Source organism: Corvus moneduloides, chromosome 31 (assembly GCF_009650955.1).
Source record: "Corvus moneduloides isolate bCorMon1 chromosome 31, bCorMon1.pri, whole genome shotgun sequence".
Classification (NCBI taxonomy): domain Eukaryota; kingdom Metazoa; phylum Chordata; class Aves; order Passeriformes; family Corvidae; genus Corvus; species Corvus moneduloides.
Genome location: NC_045506.1, coordinates 1005823 through 1025504, shown reverse-complemented (window position 1 = coordinate 1025504; position 19682 = coordinate 1005823). Strand labels below are relative to the sequence as shown.

The following is a 19682-nucleotide window of genomic DNA, read 5'->3' as shown; positions in this document are numbered from 1 at the left end:
TCCCCATCCTGCTCCTGGTGTCTCCAACCTGATCCTGGTGTCTCCAACCTGATCCTGATGTCTCCATCCCAGTTCTGGTGTCCCCATCCCAGTTCTGGTGTCCCCAGCCTGATCCTGGTGTCCCCACCCTGCTCCTGGTGTCCCCATCCTCGTCCTGCTCCTGGTGTCTCCAACCTGATCCCAGGCCTGGTGTCCCCAACCTGGTCCTGGTGTCCCCATCCCAGTCCTGGTGTCACCATCCTGCTTCCGGTGTCCCCATCCCAGTCCTGGTATTCCCATCCCAGTCCTGATGTCCCCATTTCCCGTTCCTGGTGTCTCCAACCTGCTCCCAGTGTCCCCATTCCAGTCCCCAGTGTCCCCATTGCCATTCCTGGCTCCCAGAGAGGAACTGCTGGACACTGGAGGAGGGAACCCAGATTTATTGCCCAAAGCAGGATTCATTGGCCAAAGAAAGATAATTTCACATCAAACTCAAAGCATCAGGAATAATTGTGGTTCTTGGCTTTAAAATATGCGAAATTGGGAAGAGCTGTGGGGTGGGTGGGAGCAGCGGGATGGACAGGGATAGGATGGGAGAGGCCGGGATGGACAGGGATGGGATGGGAGAGGCTGGGATGGACAGAACTGGGACGGGAGAGGCTGGGATGGGCGGGAGCAGCGGGATGGACAGTGCCAGGATGGGAGAGGCTGGGATGGGCAGGGCTGGGATGGGTGGAAGCAGTGGGAAGAGCTTGGCTGAATCAGCCGAATCTGAAGAGAGAAGGGGCCGGCTCCGGCTCCGCTGCGTGGATCGCTCAGGCGGTGATTTGTACTGGGATGAGAGAGGATCACAGTGTCACCCTGTCCCTGTCCCCATCCCACAGGATGGACCTGGCTGTGGAGCCCATGGACAGCAGGAGCTGCTCCGGAATCTCACCTGATCCTGCCCCAATCCTGCCGCAATCCTGCTCCATCCATCCCACCTGATCCTGCTCCATCCATCCCACCTGATTCCGCTCCTTCCATCCCACCTGATCCTGCTCCATCCATCCTGCACCAATCCCACTCAATCCATCCCACCTGATCCTGCTCCATCCATCCCACCTGATCCTGTTCCATCCATCCCTCACCAATCCTGCTCCATCCATCCCACCTGATCCTGCTCCATCCATCCCACCTGATCCTGCTCCGCCCATCCCACACCAATCCTGCTCCATCCATCCCACCCCATCCTGCTCCATCCATCCCACACCAATCCTGCTCCATCCATCCCACCTGATCCTGCTCCATCCATCCCACACTAATCCCGCTCCATCCTCCCCACCTGATTCTGCTCCGCCCATCCCACCTGATCCCGCTCTGTCCATCCCACACCAATCCCGCTCCATCCATCCCACCCCAATCCTGCTCTGTCCATCCCACCTAATCCTGCTCCATCCATCCCACACCAATCCTGCTCCATCCATCCCACCTGAATCCCACTCCACCCATCCTGCCCCGATTCCCCTCTGGAATCCCACCCCAATCCCGCTCCGTACCTGCGGTCGAGCCGTTGGTTCCCACGTCTTTTCCTGCAGAAAGAGAAGATCCATGAGATTCCAGCACGGATCACACACTGGGATTACCCCCAGGATCCATCCTGGGATCCGCATGGAGGGGATCCAGAGCCAGATCCACCGCTGGTACTCACTGGCTGGCGGGCTGTATCCATGGTTCTGCCTCCTCCCTATGGAAATAAAGTGGGATCAGCACCTGTGGTGGGGGATTCCCGGAATGGTGCCGGGCAGATCCGTGCCCCTTCCCGACCCCCATCCTGTGTCAACCCCGTACCGGATTGGAGCTTCCATACGATGAATCCGACGAGGAGAACGAGGATGACGATGGCAGCGATGACGGACACAGTGACCACCAGGGTGAGATTCCCGCCGGATTCCGGCTCTGGGAAACGCGGGACAGTGAGGAGGGGGAGGCGAATCCCCAGTTGGGAATTCCCAAATTCCCAGTTCCCACATTCCCAATTCCCACACTCCCAGCCTCACCCAAGGCAAAGATCCCGGGCTCCGGCATTCCGGAATGCTCCACCCGGCACCGGTACTGCTCCCGCTCCTCCGGCCGCGCCTCGATCCTGGCCCAGGTGTGGAAGGTGCCGTCGCTGTTGGGAACGACCCCGCCCCACTCCGTCTCCTGATCCCGGATTTCATCCCCCTTCATCCAGCTGACTGCGATGGGCCTGGGGTAGAATCCGTAGGCGTGGCAGGACAAGATCAGCGTCCCAAATTCCTCTTTTCCGGACACGTGGACATCGGGGGGCTCTGGAATGGGACAACGGTGAGATGCATCCATGGAATTCCAGGGGAAAAGGATGGGGGTGAGATCCGCCCACGGAATTCCCACAGGAATGGGATGGGGATGAGATCCGCCCATGGAATTCCACGGGAATGGGATGGGGGTGAGATCCGCCCATGGAATTCCCGTGTTCCCAGGTCCTCCATTCCCAAATCCCAGATTCCTACAGGAATTCTGCTCCCACCTTTTCGCTCCAGTGCCTCCTGCCCATATCTGACGTATTTCTGGAGCCATTCCGGGCAGATGTGCTCCAGGTAATTCGTCAATTGCTCCACCACGGCCCCGTCACTATTCCAGCGTCTCGTGGTGACCTGGGCAGCGCCGTCGGCCGGCACAAAGCCCTGGGATCCCAGCTCGAAGGACATGAAATCCCACCCGTCGTAGCCATCCCGGCGGGATCCACGGACACTCCCATCGGACAGGAAGTCACAGCCGTAATCCACCTGCAGTGTGTGGAGACCTGGGGGGGACCGGACCCACAGAGACCCATGGAATTGTATCCCAGCCCCAAGGAGCCCCAGAGTCCGATGGAAACCCACAGATCCCATCCCAGCCCCTTGGAGCCCCATGGATCCACATCCCAAACCCAGGGATCACAAGAGATCCCAGCCCAGCCCCACGGATCCACATCCCAGCCCCACAAATCAAAGCCCAGCCCCACAGATCCCAGCCCAGCCCCACAGATCCCAGCCCAGCCCCATGAATCCCAGCCCAGCCCCACAGATCCTGTCCCAGCCCCACGGATCCCCATCCCAGCCCCACAGATCCCAGCCCAGCCCCATGAATCCCAGCACAGCCCCACGGATCCCAACTCCGGCCCCATGGATCCCATCCCAGCCCCACAGATCCCTGCCCAGCCCCCTGGAGCCCTGTGAATCCACATCCCAGCCCCACGGATCCCATCCCAGCCCCACAGATCCCTGCCCAGCCCCACAGATCCCAGCCCAGCCCCACAGATCCCAGCCCAGCCCCACACTTCCCATCCCAGCCCCACAGATCCCAGCCCAGCCCCACGGATCCCATGGATCCCTGCCCAGCCCCACACTTCCCATCCCAGCCCCACACTTCCCATTCAAGCCCCACACTTCCCATTCCAGCCCCACGGATCCCATCCCAGCCCCACACATCCCATCCCAGCCCCACACTTCCCATCCCAGCTCCACAGATTCCATCCCGGCCCCACAGATCCTGTCCCAGCCCCACAGATCCCAGCCCAGCCCCACACTTCCCATCCCAGCCCCGCAGATTCCATCCAGGCCCCACAGATCCCAGCCCGGCCTCATGGATCCCAGCCCAGCCCCACGGATCCCAGCCCAGCCCCATGGATCCCATCCCAGACCCACACTTCCCATCCCAGCCCCATGGATCCCATTCCAGCCCCACACTTCCCATCGCAGCCCCACGGATCCCATCCCAGCCCCATGGATCCCAGCCCAGCCCCACAGATCCCAGCCCAGCCCTAGAGATCCCAGCCCAGCCCCACATTTCCCATCCCGGCCCCACGGATCCCAGCCCAGCCCCACAGATCCCTGCCCAGCCCCACACTTCCCATCCCAGCCCCACGGATCCCATCCCAGCCCCACAGATCCCAGCCCAGCCTCACAGAGACATTCCCAGCCCCACGGATCCCAGCCCAGCCCCACAGATCCCTGCCCAGCCCCACACTTCCCATTCCAGCCCCACATTTTCCATCCCAGCCCCACAGATTCCATCCCGGCCCCACAGATCCTGTCCCAGCCCCACAGATTCCAGCCCGACCCCACAGATCCCAGCCCAGCCCCACACTTCCCATCCCAGCCCCACAGATCCCAGCCCAGCCCCACGGATCCCTGCCCAGTCCCACACTTCCCATCCCAGCCCCACAGATCCCAGCACAGCCCTAGAGATCCCAGCCCGGCCCCACAGATCCTGTCCCAGCCCCACGGGTCCCAACTCCAGCCCCACGGATCCCAGCCCAGCCCCATGGATCCCATCCCAGACCCACACTTCCCATCCCAGCCCCATGGATCCCATTCCAGCCCCACGGATCCCAGCCCAGCCCCACAGATCCCAGCCCAGCCCCACATTTCCCATCCCGTCCCCACGGATCCCATCCCAGCCCCACAGGTCCCAACTCCGGCCCCACGGATCCTATCCCAGCCCCACACATCCCAGCCCAGCCCCACAGAGACATTCCCAGCCCCACGGATCCCAGCCCAGCCCCACAGATCCCTGCCCAGTCCCACACTTCCCATTCCAGCCCCACAGATTCCATCCCGGCCCCACAAATCCTGTCCCAGCCCCACAGATTCCAACCCAGCCCCACAGATCCTGTCCCAGCCCCAGAGGTTCCAACTCCGGCCCCATGAATCCTCAGCCCGACCCCACAGATCCCTGCCCAGCCCCATTGATCCCCATCCCAGCCCCACGGATCCCAGCCCAGCCCCACAGATCCCGTCCCGGCCCCACAGATCCCAGCACAACCCCACAGATCCCAGCCCAGCCCCACGGATCCTGTCCCAGCCCCACAGATCCTGTCCCAGCCCCACGGGTCCCAACTCCGGCCCCATCAATCCTCAGCCCGACCCCACAGATCTCATCCCAGCCCCACAGATCCACATCCCAGCCCCACAGATCCCAGCCCAGCCCCATGGATCCCAGCCCAGCCCCACACTTCCCATCCCAGCCCCACAGATTCCATCCAGGCCCCACAGATCCCAGCCCGGCCTCATGGATCCCGTCCCGGCCCCACAGATCCCGGCACAACCCCACGGGTCCCAACTCCGGCCCCACGGATCCCAGCCCAGCCCCACGGATCCCACCCCAGCCCCACAGATCCCAGCCCAGTCCCACACTTCCCATTCCAGCCCCACGGATCCCAGCCCAGCCCCACGGATCCCAGCCCAGCCCTAGAGATCCCAGCCCAGCCCCACGGATCCCAGCCCAGCCCCACACATCCCAGCCCAGCCTCACAGAGACATTCCCAGCCCCACGGATCCCAGCCCAGCCCCACAGATCCCTGCCCAGCCCCACAGATCCTGTCCCAGCCCCACAGATTCCAGCCCAGCCCCACAGATCCTGTCCCAGCCCCACAGATCCTGTCCCAGCCCCACGGGTCCCAACTCCGGCCCCATGGATCCTCAGCCCCACCCCACAGATCCCAGCCCAGCCCTACGGATCCCATGGGTCCCATCCCAGCCCCACACTTCCCATTTCAGCCCCACAGATCCCATTTCAGCCCCACAGATCCCATCCCAGCCCCACATTTCCCAGCCCAGCCCCACGGACTCCATCCCAGCCCCACGGATTCCAGCCCAGACCCACACGTCCCAGCCCAGCCCCACACGTCCCAGCCCAGCCCCACACGTCCCAGCCCAGCCCCACATTTCCAATCCCAGCCCCACAGATCCCATCCCAGCCCCATGAATCCCTGCCCAGCCCCATGAATCCCTGCCCAGCCCCATGGATCCCAGCCCAGCCCCACACTTCCCATCCCAGCCTCACACATTCCATCCCAGCCCGGCCTCATGGATCCCGTCCCGACCCCACAGATCCCAGCACAACCCCACGGGTCCCAACTCCGGCCCCACGGATTCCATCCCAGACCCACACTTCCCATCCCAGCCCCACAGATCCCTGCCCAGTCCCAAGGATCCCATGGATCCCTGCCCAGCCCCACACTTCCCATCCCAGCCCCACACTTCCCATTCCAGCCCCACGGATCCCATCCCAGCCCCACGGATCCCAGCCCAGCCCCACAGATCCCTGCCCAGCCCCACAGATCCCTGCCCAGCCCCACGGATCCCAGCCCAGCCCCACAGATCCCTGCCCAGCCCCACACTTCCCATCCCAGCCCCACATTTCCCATCCCAGCCCCACAGATTCCAGCCCAGCCCCACAGATCCTGTCCCAGCCCCACGGATCCTGTCCCAGCCCCACGGGTCCCAACTCTGGCCCCATGGATCCTCAGCCCCACCCCACAGATCCCAGCCCAGCCTCACGGATCCCATGGGTCCCGTCCCAGCCCCACACTTCCCATTTCAGCCCCACAGATCCCAGCACAGCCCCACGGATCCCATCCCAGCCCCACGGATCCCAGCCCAGCCCCACAGATCCTGTCCCAGCCCCACGGGTTCCAACTCCGGCCCCATGAATCCTCAGCCCGACCCCACAGATCCCTGCCCAGCCCCATTGATCCCCGTCCCAGCCCCACAGATCCCAGCCCAACCCCACATTTCCAATCCCAGCCCCACGGATCCCATCCCAGCCCCATGAATCCCATCCCAGCCCCACGGATCCCATCCCAGCCCCACACTTCCCATCCCAGCCCCATGGGTCCCAACTCTGGCCCCATGGATCCTCAGCCCAGCCCCACAGATCCCATCCCAGCCCCACAGATCCCATCCCAGCCCCACAGATCCCATCCCAGCCCTGGCTCCCCCCACTCACCCCTGCTCTGGTTGTACCGGGCCCGCAGCGTCTCCAGGTCAATGGCATTGGTGTGCTGGTGCCTCTTGCAGATCTCAGTCCCGCGATCCCAATATCCCGGCTCGGGTTCCCTCTCCATCCACGGCGTCTGCGGCTCCATCCGGCCCCGCTCGCTGTCGTAGCGCGTGAAGGGGATCCCATCCAGGAACCCCATGATCGTGTACTGGGGGACCCCCGGGCCGGGCTCCGACACCGCCACGTGCAGGTACCGCAGGGAGTGGAGAACTGGGAGGACACGGAGATTTGGGGGGTCGGGGAGGGTCATGGATCAATGAAAGGGGAACTGGGAGAGCTGGGAAGGGCTTGGGGATCTCATGACCCAGGAAAAGGGAGTGCAGGGAGTCCCTGTGCCCAGGAAAGGGGTGCAGGGGTCCCCAGTGTCGAGCAAAGAGGAGTCACGAGGTGGGGAGACCTGGGATAGCCGGAATGGGGGGCTTGGGGGTCCTTGATGCAGAGGAAAGGGGGGGCTGGGGGCTGAGAAAAGCGGGAATGGGGGTCCAGGGGGTCTCAGGGTCAAGGAAAAGGGGGAAGTCTGGGGACTGGGGAAGGCGGGAAGGCCGGGAAGGAAATATCGGGTGGGATTGGTGCAGGATAAAGGACTGCAGGGCGGTCCCAGTGCCCGGGACTGGAAATTCAGGGGGGTCCCAGAGCCCAGAATCCCCCCTGGGACCCCCCAGAGACCCTCCCGGACCCCTGGGACCCCCGTCAGAAAGCGCAGGGGGTGGAGAGCTGGGGGGACGCAGAGACTGGAGGGGTCTGGGGGTGTCCAAGGGTCAGGAAGCGGAACTGGGAGAGCCGGGAAGGGTCCGAGGTTCAAGGAAGGGACTGGGAGAGGCGGGATGGGGGGTCCAGGGAGTCCCGGTGCCCACGAAAGGGGGTCCAGGGGTCCCCGGTGTGGAGGGAAGCAGGGTCTGGGTGCTGGGAAAGGCAGGAATGGGGGTGCAGGGGGTCCCAGAGACACGGGAAAGGAGGGGCTGGGGCTGGGAGAGGCGGGCGGAGCCCGGGGGCGCAGTTTGGGAAACGAGAAAGCGAAAGAGACCGAGGGAGCGCGGAGAGAGAGGAGAGGGGAAAAGGGGAATTCCAGGGAATTCAGCTGGATCCCACTGGATCCCCGCTGCCGCGATTCCCCTGGAGACCCCTAGGACGCCCAGGAGCCTCCGGGACCCCCTTTTGGGAAGCGGTGGGAGTGGAAAACAGGGGGGACACGGAAATTTGGGAGATCTGGGGGGTCCAAAAGCCGAGGAAAAGGGCGGGACTGGGGTCTGGGAAGGGCGGGATGCCCGGGAAGGGGGTGCAGGGCGGTCCCAGTCCCGGATAAGGGGGTGCAGGGGGTCCCGGTGCCCGGGAATGGGGGTTCAGGGGCGTTTCCTTCCCGGAATTCGGGGTTCAGGGGGGTCCCGGTGCCCGAAATTGGAGGTTCAGGGGGGTCCTGATCCCCAGGAATGGGGGATCAGGGGATTCCCTTCCCAGAATTCGGATTATCGGCACCCGAAAATGGAAGTTCACGGGGGTCCCGGTGCCACATAAGGCGGTCCGGGGGTTCCCGGTGCTGGGGAAGGGGGTATAGGGGAGTCCCGGTGCCAGGAAATGAACGTTCAAGGGGGTCCCCGTGCTCGGGAATGGGGGCTCAGTGGATTCTGATGCCCGGGAATGGGGGTACAGGGGGACCCCCGTGCCCGGGAATGGCGGTTCAGGGGGGTCCCGGTGCCAGGTAAGGGGGTACAGGGGGGTCCCGGTGCTGGGGAAGGGGATGGAGGGGGGTCACAGGACCAAAAATGGGGGTTTAGGGGGGTTCCCGGTGGCCGGAAATGGAGGTTCAGGGGGGTCCCGGTGCCGGGAATTGCGGTTCAGGGGGGTTCCGGTGCCGGGGGTCCCACTCACCTTTCGTCGCCCGCCCCGGGGTCCCCAGGAGCCCCAGGAGCCCCAGGAGCGCCCCGAGAGCCGGCGCTGGAGCCATCGCGCTGCTCCGCTCCGGCCCCAGCCCTGGCCCCGCCCCAGCCCTGGCCCCGCCCCCAGCCCTGGCCCCGCCCCCAGCCCCGCCTCCGGCCCCGCCATTGGCGCCGCTATTTCCTGCCGGCCAATGGCGACCCGATCCCCATGTGACGTCATTGGTCACTGGGCAGATCGCGGTCTCGCAGGTTGGGACGCGGAAGCGAAGGAGACCGAGGGAGCGCGGGAGGGGGGGGAGGGGAGGGGCTGGGGAAAGGGGATTTCCCGGGAATTCGTCTGGATCCCACTGGATCCCCGCTGCGACCCCTCTGGAGCCCTCTGGGACACCCTGGGACCCCCTGGGACCCCCTTTCAGGAAGCGCCGGGAGTGGAGAACTGGGGGGACACGGAAATTTGGGAGACCTGGGGGGTCCAAAGGTCAAGGAAAAGGGCGGGTCTGGGGTCTGGGAAGGGCGGGATGCCCTGGAAGGGGTGCAGGGGGTCCCAGTCCCGGATAAGGGGGTGCAGGGGTGCCCCAGTACCCTGAAATGGGGGTTCAGGGGCTCCCAGGTCAAGGAAAGGGGGGTGAGGGCACTGGGAGAGGCGGGATGGGGGAGTCCAGGGGGGCCCTGTACCCTGTGCCCCCCAGGAAAGGAGGTCCAGGGGTCCCCGGTGTTGAGGAAAAAGGGGGCTGGGGGCTGGGAAAGGCCGGAATGGGGGTGCAGGGGGTCCCTGGATCAGGGAAAAGTGGGGGCTGGGGGCTGGGAGAGGGGAGGGCCGGGAAAGGGGGTGCGGGGGGCACTGGTGCAGGATAAGGGGTTCAGGGGGTCCTGGTGCCAGATAAAGGGATGCAGGGGGGTCCCAGTCCCCAGGAAAAGGGGGTCGGGGGCTTCCTCTCCTGGGATTCGGGGTTCAAAGGGGTCCCGGTGCCCAGAAATGGAGGGTCGGGGGGTGCTGATGCCCACGAGTCGGGGTTCAGGGCGGTGCCCGAGCCCACAAATTGGGGCGGGGGCTGTTCTAGTGCCCGGAAAGGGACATTCAGGGGGGTCCCCGTGCCCAGGAAATGGGGTTCGGGGGGGGCTCCCTTCCCGGGTTTCGGGGTTCAGGGGGGGTCCCGGTGCCGGGAGATGGGGGTGCAGGGGGGTCTCTGTGCCCAGGAATGGGGGGTTCAGAGGGGTCTCGGTGCCCAGGAGCAGGGGTTCAGGGGGTCCCGGTGCCGGATAAGGGGGTGCAGGGGGGTCCCTGTACCCTGAAATGAGGGCTCAGGGGAGTTCCCTTCCCGGGTTTCGGGGTTCAGGGGGGTCCCGGTGCCCAGGAAATGGGGGTTCAGGGGGTTCCCGAGATGGGGAATTGGTCTCGGATCCCCCGAAATGGAGATCCAGAGGAGTCTCGGTGCCCAGGATTGGGGGTTCAGGGGGTCCCGGTGCCGGATAAGGGGGTGCAGGGGGGTCCCAGTACCCTGAAATGGGGGTTCAGGGGAGTTCCCTTCCCGGGTTTCGGGGTTCAGGGGGGTCCTGGTGCCGGGAGATGGGGGTGCAGGGGGGTCTCTCTGCCCAGGAATGGGGGTTCAGAGGGGTCCCGGTGCCGGAGCAGGCGCCGGGCAGATCACGGTGCCGCAGCTTGGGAGACGCGAAAGTGACCGAGGGAGCGCGGGAGCGGGGGAGGGGACGGGGACAAAAGGGGAATTCCCAGGAATTCAGCTGGATCGCACTGGATCCGCGCTGCGACCCCCCTGGGACCCCGCGACAACCGCTTGGGACCCCCTGGGACCCGCCGGGACCCGCCGGGACACGTGAAGGGGGTGAGGGAGGGGGTCCCAGTCCCAGATAAGGGGGTGCAGGGGTGCCCCGGTACCCTGAAATGGGGGCTCAGGGGAGTTCCCTTCCCGGGAATCGGGGTTCAGGGGGGTCCCGGTGCCCAGGAATTGGGGGTTTAGGGGGTTCCCGAGATGGGGAATTGATCTCGGATCCCCCGAAATGGAGATCCAGAGGAGTCCCCGTGCCCAGGATTGGGGGTTCAGGGGGTCCCGGTGCCGGATAAGGGGGTGCAGGGGGTCCCAGTACCCTGAAATGGGGGTTCAGGGGAGTTCCCTTCCCAGGAATCGGGGTTCAGGGGGGTCCTGGTGCCAGATAAGGGGGTGGTGGGGATCCGGTGTTGGGGAAGGGGGTGCAGGGGGGTCCCCGCTCACAGGAATGGGGGACTCGGGGGGGTCCTGGTGCAGCGGAATGGGGGTTCAGGGGGGTCCCGGTGCCCAGGTTAAGGGGGTGAAGTGGGTCCCGGTGCCCAGGAAATGGAGTTCGGGGGGGGGCTCCCTTCCCGGGTTTCGGGGTTCAGGGGGGTCCCAGTGCCGGATAAGGGGGTTCAGAGGGGTCCCTGTACCCAGGAATGGGGGGCTCAGGGGAGTTCCCTTCCCGGGAATCGGGGATTCAGGGGGTTCCCGGTGCCGGGAGATGGGGATTCAGGGGGGTCCCGGTGCCAGATAAGGAGGTGCAGAGGTTCCCGGTGCTGGGGAAGCGGGGACAGGGGGGTCCCGGTGCCCGGAAAGGGCGATTCAGGGGGGTCCCGGTGCCAAATAAGGCGGTCCGGGGGTTTCCGATGCTGGGGAAGCGGGGACAGGGGGGTCCCGGTGCCCGGAAATGGGCGCTCAAGGGGGTCCCCGTGCCCAGGAAGGGGGGTTCAGAGGGGTCCCGGTGCCCGGGAATGGGGGCTCAGTGGATTCTGATGCCCGGGAATGGGGGTCCAGGGGGATCCCCATGCCCGGGAATGGCGGTTCAGGGGGGTCCCGGTGCCAGATAAGGGGGTACAGGGGGGGTCCCGGTGCTGGGGAAGGGGATGGAGGGGGGTCACAGGACCAAAAATGGGGGTTCCGGGGGATTCCCGTGCCCGGGAATGGGGGTTTAGGGGTTCCCGGTGGCCGGAAATGGAGGTTCAGGGGGGTCCCGGTGCCCGGGAATTGCGGTTCAGGGGGGTCCCGGTGCTGGGGGTCCCACTCACCTTTCGTCGCTTCCGCCGGGGCCCCCAGGAGCCCCAGGAGCCCCAAGAGCACCCCCAGACCCAGCGCTGGAGCCATCGCAGCCGTCACCGAGCGCAGCTGTGGCGCAGTTTGGGAAACGCGAAAGCGAAAGTGACCGAGGGAGCGCGGGGGGGGAGGGGAAAAGGGGGAATTCCAGGGAATTCACCTGGATCCCCTCCCCGGACCCTCCCCGGCCACGCCCTGTGGGACCCCCGGGCCGGGCTGGGCTGAACTCCCGGGCCCTGCGGCCAAACTCTGCCGGGAACCCGCTGGGTTCGGCCCAAAGCGGGGAAAGCTCCGGGACCCGCGGATCCATTTTGTCCTGTGGCTGTGGGGCCCCACCCCTGAGGGAGCAGGACTGGGCACTGTGACTCCAATCCCTGATTCCGAATCTCCTTCTCTCTCTCCCCTCTCCTCTCCCTTTCCTTTGGGTGATCACAAATCCCAGAACAGCTGCAGAGCCCCGTGCCCAGTTCGGGTTTCCCAGCAAAGGGAGGCCTGGGGCTGAGGTGCCCCGGGATGGCCGGGAATGGGGGTCCGGGGGTCCCCAGGGTCAGGGAAAAGGGGGATCCAGGGTCTGGGAGAGGTGGATACCCGGAAAGGGGGGCCAGGGGGGTGTTGGTGCGGGTTCAGGGGGTGCAGGGGGGTCCTGGAGCTGGGGAAGGAGATGCAGGGAGGTCCCAGTGCCCAGGAATGGGGCAGGGGGGAGCAGGATCTGGGAAGTGGCGGCAGCTGCTGGGAAGGGACCATGACAGAGAGGGACAGGCTGGGACAGACTGGGACACTGGGATACACTAGGACTGGGACCAGAATCCACTGGGAGCAGAACTGGGGCACCAGGGATCATACTGGGATATACTGGGACCACACTGAGGGCTACTGGGAGCATGCTGAGAGCAACTGGGTGTTCCTGGGATATAGTGGGCATGATTGGGATCATCCTGGGACTGACTGGAATCCTACTGGGAGTGACTGGAACCATAGTGGTGGTGAAAGGACACAATTGGAAAATTGCAGGGGGCAACTGGGATCATCCTGGGAGCAGCTGGCTCATGCTGGGGTCATACTGGGATCATACTGGGAGTGACAGGGTCATACTTGGAGTGACCGGGATCATACTGGGGGTGACAGGGATCAAACCAGATTCATAATGGGAGTGTCTGGAAGCTACTGGGATCATACTGGGGGTGACCGGACTCATACTGGGAGCAACTGGGGCCACAATGGGGGCAAATGGCATCATAGGGGATATGACTGGGTTCATACTGGAAGTGACTGGGGCCACACTGAACTCTTACTGAGAGGGACTGAGAGTGAAATGAACCATACTGGGCATGACTGGGAGCAACGGGGATCATGTTGGGGGCAACTGGGATCCCATTGGGAGTGATTTGGAACATACTGGGAGTGACCGGGATCATACTGGGGGTGACTGGGAACAGCCGCTGAGGCGGCGGCGGAGCTCGGAGGCGGCCCCAGCGCAGGTGGGAGCCGCGCTCGGTTCTGGCGGGGCTCGGGGCTGGCTGCGGGCGGAGGGGGCGGCAGGGGGCTGTGGCGGGTTCGTTGTGCCGTGTGGGCGCCGTGTTCGCCCTGGCGTGAGGGCGCTGCGGGAGCGGCTGCCCGCGGTCTCCTTCCCGCTGCTGCCTCGGCAGGAGCCGGTGCCGGAGCAGCGCTGGCTCGTCCCGGCTGCTGTGGGTAGGACAGAGGTGGCTGCCCCGTCCGCGGACGCTGCGCTGGGGCCGCCTCCGAGCTCCGCCGCCGCCTCACCGGGCTCCGGCCGCCGCCGCCGCTCCCGGGCCCGCACAGACGCTCCGCCAATGGCGCCTCTGCTGCGCCACGGCCGCCCTGCCGGCGGCTCCGGGCCCGGGCTGCTCCCCGCTCCGACCAATCAGCGCGCCAGAACCACGACTGACGGCAGCACCGCCCAATCGGAGCGAGGGGCGGGCTCTGCACACGGCACGGAACCCCCTCCCTTTCCCCGCACTCCGCCATTTCTCGGAAACCTTGGCTGCGGGTTGTTTTTGGCGCTGGGCCCGGCCCGGGCCGGAGGCCACGGAGCCGCTGCTGCCCTGAACCGCCCGGAGCTCCGTGTGACGGGAGCTGAATGCGCTGGGAACTGCGGGTGAGTCCGGCATGGAGCAGGGACCCACCTGCAGCCCCGGCAGGAGCCCGGGCCGGAGCAGGGGATGCCTGAGAGAGGCCCCGAGCCCGTGGGAAGCCCCTGCAGAGCCGTGGAAGTGGCTGCTGGCGGGACTCGTGAGCCCGTGGGGGATCCCCGCTGGAGCAGCCTGCTCCTGAGGGACTGTGTCCCGCGGCAGGGACCCCAGGCTGGAGCAGGACAAGGATTCCTGTCCCCGAGGGGGAGGCAGTGACATGACCTGACTGCGACCCCCATCCCCTGTGCCCCTGGGTGGGGAGGAGGGAGGGAATGGGGGATAAAGGGAAGCTCGGGAAGGAGGCAGAGGTCGGGGGAAGGTGTCACTTTTAGGATGCATTTCACTTTTCATTCTCCTGCTGTGATTTGTTTGATAATAAATCCAATTCATTTCCCCAAGCCGAGTCTGTTATTTCCATGAGTGATCTTTCCCTACTCTTGTCCTGACCCTGCCGCCTTTCCTGGTGTGTTCTGTTCCCTGCCCAGGTTGAGGGGGGAGTGACAGAGCGGGTTTGGTGGCCCCGGGCACCCAGCCAGGCCCAGCCCAGCCCAGTAATCGCTGCAATAATTCACTCCAGCATTAACCAGCCACAGGGAGGGTCCGGCTGCGCTCGCAGGCAGTTACAGAAGTACCAACTGGGCAAAATGGGACACAGGGAGAGGAGGGACTTGATGCCAGTGGGTGAAATCCCCTTCCTCCGAGCTGGCAGGGAGTGGACGGAGGATCAAGGCTGGAGACGTGGAAGGCAGCAGGGATGGCCGTGGGCCAGCTGTGGATTTTGCTTTCCAGGTCATTAGAGTGAAAGGAAGCAGCACAAAATCTGTCATGGAAAAGAGAGGAGAGAGAGCAGGTGGCGGTGGGGATCGCTGCCAGTGTGGACTCGGCTCATCCACGTGCATTGCAAACGCTGACAGACACCGAGCCCTGACAGACGCCCATCACTGACTCTGTCGTACCCCGATGGATCCGACGGGGGCTGGAAGCTCCATCCAGCAGCTCGGCGCCTGCTCCGCTCTCACATCTCCAACCCCGGGATGGTCCGTGGGGTCTGGAATCATCTCCATTCTGGGCTGCAGAGCTGCTGCTTGGAGGTCTTGGGGGATCCTTAAGCCCCTCGTGCTGCTCCGAGCTCCCGAGGGCTCCCCGAGGGTTTCTAGGCTTGAACCCCGCCCCATATCTGTTGTTTGGGTTTAACAACAAACTCTACAGCAACGCCGTGCCCTGTGGCAGCAGCCGGTGCCGGGACAGCCCCGGGAGCCTGGCTAATGCCCGGCCGTGCCCAGGAGGGACCGAGGGCAGGGGAGTTCAGGAGGAGCCCCCGGGCCCCTCGCTGCGGGCAGCGGGAACGGCCCGAAAGAGCGGAGGCTGCGAGGGCTCCGGGGCTGAGGAGGCTGCGGGAGCTGCTCGCCCCGGCGGGGGAACGTTCGAGCCGGCCCCGGGCGGGTTGAGCTCGGGCCGGTGACGCTGCGAGACCCGAGAGGGCAGGGAAGAGAAGAACGGGCCAGCGCCCGATGGGCAGCTTTCGCCGTCACTCCTCGTCCGTCGCTGTCCGGAACGGAGCAGAGGAGAGCTGGTTTGAGGGGACGGCAACCACGGCGGAGCCGCGAGTGAGTTCAGCGCTCGGTTCTGGCGGGGCTCGGGGCTGGCTGCGGGCGGAGGGGGCGGCAGGGGGCTGTGGCGGGTTCGTTGTGCCGTGTGGGCGCCGTGTTCGCCCTGGCGTGAGGGCGCTGCGGGAGCGGCTGCCCGCGGTCTCCTTCCCGCTGCTGCCTCGGCAGGAGTGATGAGCGGGAAAGACTCCGCTACTGGAATAAGTAGTACAGTGGGTGTGTTTATTCCAGCGCTGGGACGCACGGGGGATCGCTCCTCCAAAGCCATGCGTGCCGACAGCTGCGTTCAGCTCGGTATTTATCGGGTTACAAGTTCCATATTCATTGACTTTCCCAATACGTCTATACATATTCATCACCTGGCCCCGCCCAGCCTCGCTTCGTATTACAATGAGCCCAAAAGTCATTTACATCCGCGTTGCGCTTGCACAGCGTTGTCTGGTGGTCGTGGGCAGGGGTCTCCGAGATGAAATAAGAGTCTTCCTCAGATGAAGTAAAGGGTCTTCCTCATCCCGAACTTTTCACCTTTCCTCCCTGCGCGTGCTCTTTATGTCCCCGGGCTAAGTCCAAACTTCAAGACTGGTTTGAGTTAGCTTTAGGTTAAGACCAGGATCTTTGGTCAAGATTCCTTCCCCTTTATCAATAGTCTCATATCTTCTCATCCTGCTTTGGTAGGCACAATAAGTGTTGGGCAATCTGTATGCATTGCTGCTAACAAAGCAATTCTTAGTAAATCATTTAATCTCTGCTTCCCCATCCCCCTGATTCAGGAGCACGGTGCCAATAATGCCAAGGTTGTGGTTCAATCCCCACGTGGGCCGTTCCCTTAAGAGCTGGACTCGGTGACCCTCGTGGGTCCCGTCCAACTCAGAGGATTCTGTGATTCTGTGAAGTGGCCTTGTGTGACCCCCGGCACTGTTACGGTGCCAATGCTGCTGCTACTGTTGGCTTTCTTATTATTTTATGAATTTTTGTCATGGGTAAGTCACAGCATTATTGTATTCCATATTTGTGCCCAAAATATGTTACTTTTAGGATCGGCACCGTGCCAGAACGGGAATGTCCGGGCAGGTGGGGATGGAGCTGTTCCCTTTGTAAGCAGAGCCCAGAAGCTGAGAGCTTTGTGTCTGTCCTGGCAGCGTCTGCTGAAGGTGGAGGCTCTGCTTTGGGGGAAGTTGCTTTGGGCTCGGTTACAGCAGCCACACGAGCACAGCTCCTCTGTGGCCACCAGGCTGCAGGAAGGGCACAGGCGGGAAAGGGCGGGACTGAGCCGGCACCGCCCTCCTGAGCCTGGGGCTCCCGCAGGGCCGGGACCAGCCGGGGCCTCTCATCGGGGTCCTTCCAGCCGGCCTTCGCCGTGGTTGTAAAACTGTTCCTGAGGCTCCTGCGGAAGGGTTTTTCAGCACTGCTGATGCCTCTGGAGCAAGGTGCTGGTTGCACTGAGCGGGGAGGTGCCGGCTGTGGGCTGGAGGAGAGGGAATTCTGCTCCATTCCCGGGGTTGTGAATGAAGCCCTGGATCCCCAGGCCGCATCAGGAACCGGCGTCATCCAGAAAAGAACCCTCGGAGGATTTCTGGGTGAGTGCAGGGCCAGCGCTGTGGCCTGTGGGGAGGGGCAGTGTCAGCCCAGGAGCCCAGGGCCGGCAGGGCTGTGGCTGTTCCCAGGGCTCTGGGAGAGGCCTCGTGGTTTGCAGTGGCCGGGCCCAACGCCCCCGGCTGCCCCCAGCCCTGGGCAGTTCTCCTGCCACAGCCTGGCCCCTGGCCCCTGGCCCTGGCCAGTGCCTCCAGCGGCTCTTTCCCGCTCCAGGTGAGTGGTTCAGATCCCATCCCTGTCACGCTGCTGGTTCTGCTGCTCCTGCTCCTGGCTTTGGGGGCGGCCTTGGCTGTGCAGTCAGGTAAGGGAGGGGCAGCTGCCTCGGCCCAGCCCCTCGGGGCAGAGCGGGGTCTCCGCTCCCTGTGCAGGGCGATCTCGAACCTTCTCCCCTTCACTGTCCAGCAGGAAGCTGTGGTAAAACTCCAGTTACCCCAGTTGCACCTGTGGCTCCGGTGCTGCTGGCCTGTCCCAAGGGCTGGGTCGGGTACCGCGGGGTCTGCGACTTCCTCTCGAGGGATCAGGGGACCTGGGGTCAGGGTCAGGCTCGGTGCTCCGAGCTCGGGGCCTCCCTGGCCGTGCTCAAGGATGAGGAAATGGTGAGTGAGGGGCCGTGGGGGCTGTGGGGTGGCAGAGGGGAGCCTGGGGGGCTCCTGGGCCGGGCTCGGTGCTCGTGGGGCCGGGGGTGCAGCCCTGCCCCGGGGCCTCGCAGGGAAGGAGCCCCGGGGTGCGGGGCAGCCCTGGGCGCGCGTCCCCCCGAGGGGCCGGGGCAGCTCCCACTGCCGCTCCTCTCTCCTTCCCAGGAGTTCCCCTTCCCCTCTGTGGGAGCGCACATCCCTGCCTCGGGCTGCGCAGACGGGGCCAGGGGCTGCCCCGGGGGGACGGCAGCAGCTTCAACTCCTCGTGAGTGCCGGGGAGCCGGGCAGGGCCTGGGGGGCACGGGGGCACAACGTGTCCCCCTGTGCTGCCAGCGCTGCCTCTGCTCCTCCTTGCAGGGTCGAGGTCCTGGGCGATGCAGAGTGTGCGTTCCTTGGAGAGGGTGAACTCAGGAGCGGGACCTGCTCAAATCCGCGGCCGTATCTCTGCAGCAGGGCCCAAACTGCCCCGTGACAGGGGATGCAGAGAGGACCTTCCCTCTGCTGGGCAGGCTCAGCTTCCCCTCTTCCCCCCCAGCACGGGGATGTCCTTCCTCAGCCGCAGCGTCTGCCTTGCACTGGCTCTCAGGGTCACCTCAGTGCCACTTTGCAGGGTCACCTCGGTGCCTGGTCTCCAGGAGATGAAGCTGCAGGAAGAGGAGATGATGTGGAAGCTGATGTGTGGCTGCCTGGGCTGGGGCTGGGGGTTTCTTGCTCCTTCTTGGACCATCCCAGAACTGATCCTGTTTCTGTAACAGCACGTATTTATAGAGTAACCCTGTAGATGGATGGATAGATATAGATAGATATGGATATAGATGAATATAGGTGTAAAACCTGGGCTTCCACAGGAATGTGCCCTTGGTTGGGGCACGCTGCCAGTGATGCCAAGGTTGTGATTTGACCCCACGGGGGCCATTCCCTTTAGAGTTGGACTCCACGATCCTTGTGGGTTCCTTCCAGCTCAGAGGAGTCTGTGAGTCTATGAAATGGCCTTGTGTGACCCCCACCAGCACTCACAGGGCCAATGTTGTTGTTGTGGTTGTTCACCCAATTATTCTGTTACTTTTGCATGAAATGCTTGTGCAGTGCCCCCGCTGTCCCTTGTGTCCCCTGGGCACCGACAGCCCCGGCCCTTGCCCTGCTCCCCCTCCCACGTTCCATCCCGGCTGGCGGAGCCTTGGAGCTGCCGTGGGGCCGTGGGGCTGCCCCGGGGGCTGCGGCCCGAGCCGGGGCCCCTTCCCAGTGCTCCCAGTCTGCCCATCCAGCCTGGAGCAGCCAGCGAGGGCTTCAGCTGGGGCGGCAGAGAGGCGCTGCTGGGGGGTCCCACCTCTGCTTGGTTTGGGTTGTCCTTCCTAAGCTGGGGAAAAACGACTTTGGGAGTTTTCTACCAAAAATCTCCTCTCCTCCTGCACTCTGCCCAAGGGGTTTGGGGCCATTTTCCCTTTTTGGAGGAAATCAAAGCGATGCACAGAGCCCTGGCAGGACAGGGCAGCCCTGCAGCCCCTGAGCCTGTGCTGGCCTGTGCATAGTAGAGGAGCAAAGCAGCTCAGGGATAATTAAACAGCGATTAAGTAATAATTACTTAGCCAAATAAATTGCTCTGAATTAGGGGGTAGGAGAAATGAGGTCCCAGGGCTTCCCGCTGAGCCGGTGCCACTCCACACCCAGGGCTGGGAAAGCCTGGGCTGGGAGCTCCACAGAACAATTTGTGTCTATTTTTGGATACCTCTGGCTTTTCGTTGATCAACTCTCAACGTTTTATTTCTCCTTCAATGATATTTTATTGATTCTCACCTCTCAGAGATCAGGACCAACCTCCTGATCTTTTCAGCATTTTACGGGGTGAGGAGGGGTTTTTCTCTTGCAGTAGCTCCTGCCACAGCTCCTTCTCCTTTCCCCTGTGGGGAGCTGCCCCATATCCCGATTTTCCTTCCTCTGGAGACAAAATCCCACCACC

The 19682-nt window shown here is 64.1% G+C and overlaps 3 protein-coding genes and 1 long non-coding RNA gene across 8 annotated transcripts; 3 read left to right on the top strand and 1 right to left on the bottom strand.

Moving 5' to 3' along the window:
• Positions 1-730: 730 nt before the first annotated feature.
• LOC116436894 (class I histocompatibility antigen, F10 alpha chain-like) lies at positions 731-11903 on the bottom strand. The gene is made up of 9 exons (XM_032094336.1): positions 11716-11903; positions 8674-9117; positions 6754-7017; positions 2510-2785; positions 2019-2291; positions 1810-1917; positions 1670-1705; positions 1518-1550; positions 731-811 (listed from the first exon to the last, which is right to left on the bottom strand). Exons 1-9 carry the CDS (start codon positions 11789-11791, stop codon positions 795-797), a joined length of 1527 nt encoding a protein of 508 aa, XP_031950227.1. The 5' UTR covers positions 11792-11903; the 3' UTR covers positions 731-794.
• Positions 10760-11888, top strand: LOC116436960. The gene is made up of 2 exons (XR_004237129.1): positions 10760-10827; positions 11648-11888. It is a non-coding gene; the product is annotated as an uncharacterized LOC116436960 (long non-coding RNA).
• Positions 11904-12451: 548 nt separating the features above from the next.
• LOC116436929 lies at positions 12452-15057 on the top strand. The gene is made up of 2 exons (XM_032094386.1): positions 12452-13856; positions 14680-15057. Exons 1-2 carry the CDS (start codon positions 13069-13071, stop codon positions 14690-14692), a joined length of 801 nt encoding a protein of 266 aa, XP_031950277.1. The 5' UTR covers positions 12452-13068; the 3' UTR covers positions 14693-15057.
• Positions 15058-15060: 3 nt separating this feature from the next.
• LOC116436921 (early activation antigen CD69-like) lies at positions 15061-18731 on the top strand. Of its 5 annotated transcripts, none has more exons than XM_032094375.1 (6): positions 15061-15497; positions 16803-17074; positions 17304-17391; positions 17493-17686; positions 17891-17990; positions 18083-18731. In XM_032094375.1, exons 2-6 carry the CDS (start codon positions 17003-17005, stop codon positions 18475-18477), a joined length of 849 nt encoding a protein of 282 aa, XP_031950266.1. In that variant the 5' UTR covers positions 15061-15497; positions 16803-17002; the 3' UTR covers positions 18478-18731. The 5 variants fall into 5 exon arrangements, with proteins under 5 accessions (XP_031950266.1, XP_031950265.1, XP_031950264.1 ...); XM_032094374.1 differs by having other exon boundaries at positions 16533-17074; XM_032094373.1 differs by lacking the exon at positions 16803-17074 and having other exon boundaries at positions 17496-17686.
• Positions 18732-19682: the final 951 nt, after the last annotated feature.

Excerpts from the sequence above, each read along its gene's own strand:
- LOC116436894 (XM_032094336.1), bottom strand. The coding sequence starts at position 11,791 with ATGGCTCCAGCGCTGGGTCTGGGGGTGCTCTTGGGGCTCCTGGGGCTC. Across the intron at positions 1,918-2,018 it reads GCCCGGGATCTTTGCCTTGG|AGCCGGAATCCGGCGGGAAT; the intron begins GTGAGGCTGGGA and ends CGCGTTTCCCAG. Across the intron at positions 1,551-1,669 it reads TGGATACAGCCCGCCAGCCA|GAAAAGACGTGGGAACCAAC; the intron begins GTGAGTACCAGC and ends CTCTTTCTGCAG.
- LOC116436921 (XM_032094372.1), top strand. The coding sequence starts at position 15,402 with ATGGGCAGCTTTCGCCGTCACTCCTCGTCCGTCGCTGTCCGGAACGGA. Across the intron at positions 15,498-17,303 it reads CAACCACGGCGGAGCCGCGA|GTGAGTGGTTCAGATCCCAT; the intron begins GTGAGTTCAGCG and ends TTCCCGCTCCAG. Across the intron at positions 17,991-18,082 it reads GGCAGCAGCTTCAACTCCTC|GGTCGAGGTCCTGGGCGATG; the intron begins GTGAGTGCCGGG and ends TCCTCCTTGCAG.
- LOC116436929 (XM_032094386.1), top strand. The coding sequence starts at position 13,069 with ATGACTGGGAGCAACGGGGATCATGTTGGGGGCAACTGGGATCCCATT.